The sequence below is a fragment of the Cucurbita pepo genome, chromosome LG19, assembly GCF_002806865.2.
Source record: "Cucurbita pepo subsp. pepo cultivar mu-cu-16 chromosome LG19, ASM280686v2, whole genome shotgun sequence".
NCBI lineage: Eukaryota > Viridiplantae > Streptophyta > Magnoliopsida > Cucurbitales > Cucurbitaceae > Cucurbita > Cucurbita pepo.
The window spans coordinates 4946278-4948266 of NC_036656.1; the positions used below are offsets into that span (position 1 = coordinate 4946278).

General features: G+C 34.4%; 1 protein-coding gene across 4 annotated transcripts in view; it reads left to right on the forward strand.

Moving 5' to 3' along the window:
* Positions 1–1989, forward strand: part of LOC111782267 (cyclin-H1-1) — a 7148-nt gene that overhangs the window by 4356 nt on the left and 803 nt on the right. For 3 of the 4 annotated variants that reach the window (XM_023663108.1, XM_023663110.1, XM_023663107.1), the window contains exons 11-15: positions 149–207; positions 811–895; positions 1080–1168; positions 1287–1370; positions 1909–1965. In XM_023663108.1, the coding sequence (XP_023518876.1) occupies positions 149–207; positions 811–895; positions 1080–1168; positions 1287–1368 (315 nt within the window). In that variant the 3' untranslated portion in view covers positions 1369–1370; positions 1909–1965. Of the gene's footprint in view, positions 1–148; positions 208–810; positions 896–1079; positions 1169–1286; positions 1401–1908; positions 1966–1989 lie in introns of all 4 variants that reach the window. The other variant, XM_023663111.1, reaches the window with a different exon arrangement.

Below are 1989 nucleotides of genomic sequence, written 5' to 3' on the forward strand. Positions count from 1 at the left end.
GGGGGGGCAGCCTCTATTAACAGTCTTTCAGGGAGGTAGAATTTTGTTATAGGTTCTATTCCTCTTAAGTTCCTATTCAGTAATTAGATTACATAATTTGATAACTTTGTTACGTTCTATCTGTTTCAATCTTATTGATCACATGCAGTTAGCATTGGCTGCATTGCGCAGATCAAATGAAGTTCATGGAGTTATTGACTTTGAAAGGTGAGAAGTTACTACTTATCTAGATTCGTTTAGTTATTTTTAGTTCGCATTGGCTGCATTGTGCAGATCAAATGAAGTTCATTGATTTATTGGCTTTGAAAGGTGAAAAGATACTACTTATCTAGTTTCATTGAATTATTTAAAATTTCCCTCCCATAAAAAATTACGATGGTGGACTTCTAATTGCATGGCATGCATGCTTTTAGGAAATTTCATTGGAGATTCTAATTCTGTTGAAGCTCTTGTATTGGTTAGGTAGTCTATTTTGGCCTTCGAATGCCCTTTCATTTATTTTAATGAAAGCTTGTTTATTTATTTTAAAAACTTAGAGAAATGATGGATTTATGGATTATTTGTTATCATCCATTGACGTCTGCTAATATTTAACAATTGAACCCTTTTTATAAGTTTGGCTCTTCTTTTGGGCTTGTCTTTTTGTATGGAAGTGAAACTATGATCTTTATTTTATGCTTTCATTTGTTGAAAGCTGATTGTGTTTATAAAAGAAAAACAAATATATCTTTCCATCTTTAATTGGCAACATTCTGTTGTTTCCATCCCTTACGTGCAATGGTTCACTTATTCTTCTCAGTTCATGTGTAGGTACCTGGATAGTATTCTCTCTCGCCAAAATTCTGCACATATAATTTCTGAGCTCTATGAGCGTTTTAATTCAATTGACTCATGGGTATGAACTTGTCTTTTTCTCCAACTGATTGAATCAGTAGTCTAAAACGTATACTGTTGTAGTAGTAGGAGGAGAGTAAATTTAGCTTATTCCCTCTTTCGGAAATTTTGTATCAGTATCTCCTACGAACTTGTGGTTGTAGGCTACATTTCTAATGCGCTAGTGTGTTGTACTTTTTTTACAGATTAATAAATATGCATTCCCTTCAGAAAAGGACTTAAAGCACATCAACAGAAAATTAAAATCTTGCTGGGGACTGGGCTCCAATGACGAGTATTTTATACAAACTTTTGATATCTTGAATAGAATTAGTCTACCTCTTGCTTAGTTTAGTACCCCCTCTTATCTTGTTTCCCAGCTGCTAATTAGAAATTGCATCAAAACTTGGCAGGAGTAAAAAAAGGGAGAAGAAATCAAAGCACAAATCAAAGAAGAGTTCGAATGAAATGCAGAATATGCCTTCGCACACTTAGCTGTATGTCTGTTTTCCACCAGTTATATTTTGGTAGGCTGATACAATTATTCCATCCTGGTACTTTGTTGTCAGTTGTATTTTTAGTCTTTAAGAAGAAATAGAAAAATACAGTCAATAACCACGCGAATGGAAAAGGATAGTGGCAGCGAAACATTTATAAATTATTGTAGCATGTTATTCTAAATGAGAACTGTTGTTACTACCAATATATCTCTTTTCAACACGTCTTCGTCTTTGAAATTATTTATAAAAAACAAAACACCTTGGATCAAATATCAAGAAACCATTCATGTTTCTCCTTATACTTCCCTCTCACGGAAAATTATCAACGCGGCTACCACCCTCTAGATCATTGAATGTTTACTAAATCATTACTTTTAGTTTCTCTCCTACATCCAGTATAAAATCACTAGTCACATTGTGCAGCCTCCTTAAATAATTTCACCTCTCCCACCCAAACTCTAAATTACTCCCTCCCAAATGATTAATGAAAGAAGCCTAGATCTTGAAGTGATTTACGTTTGTCTCTTTTTTTTAGGTACGCAAATCTCAGCAGGGGACTGACAAAAAAGGAGAGCTAGGCAATTGGAAGAAGGTTAGTTTTTGAATCCCACCCCCC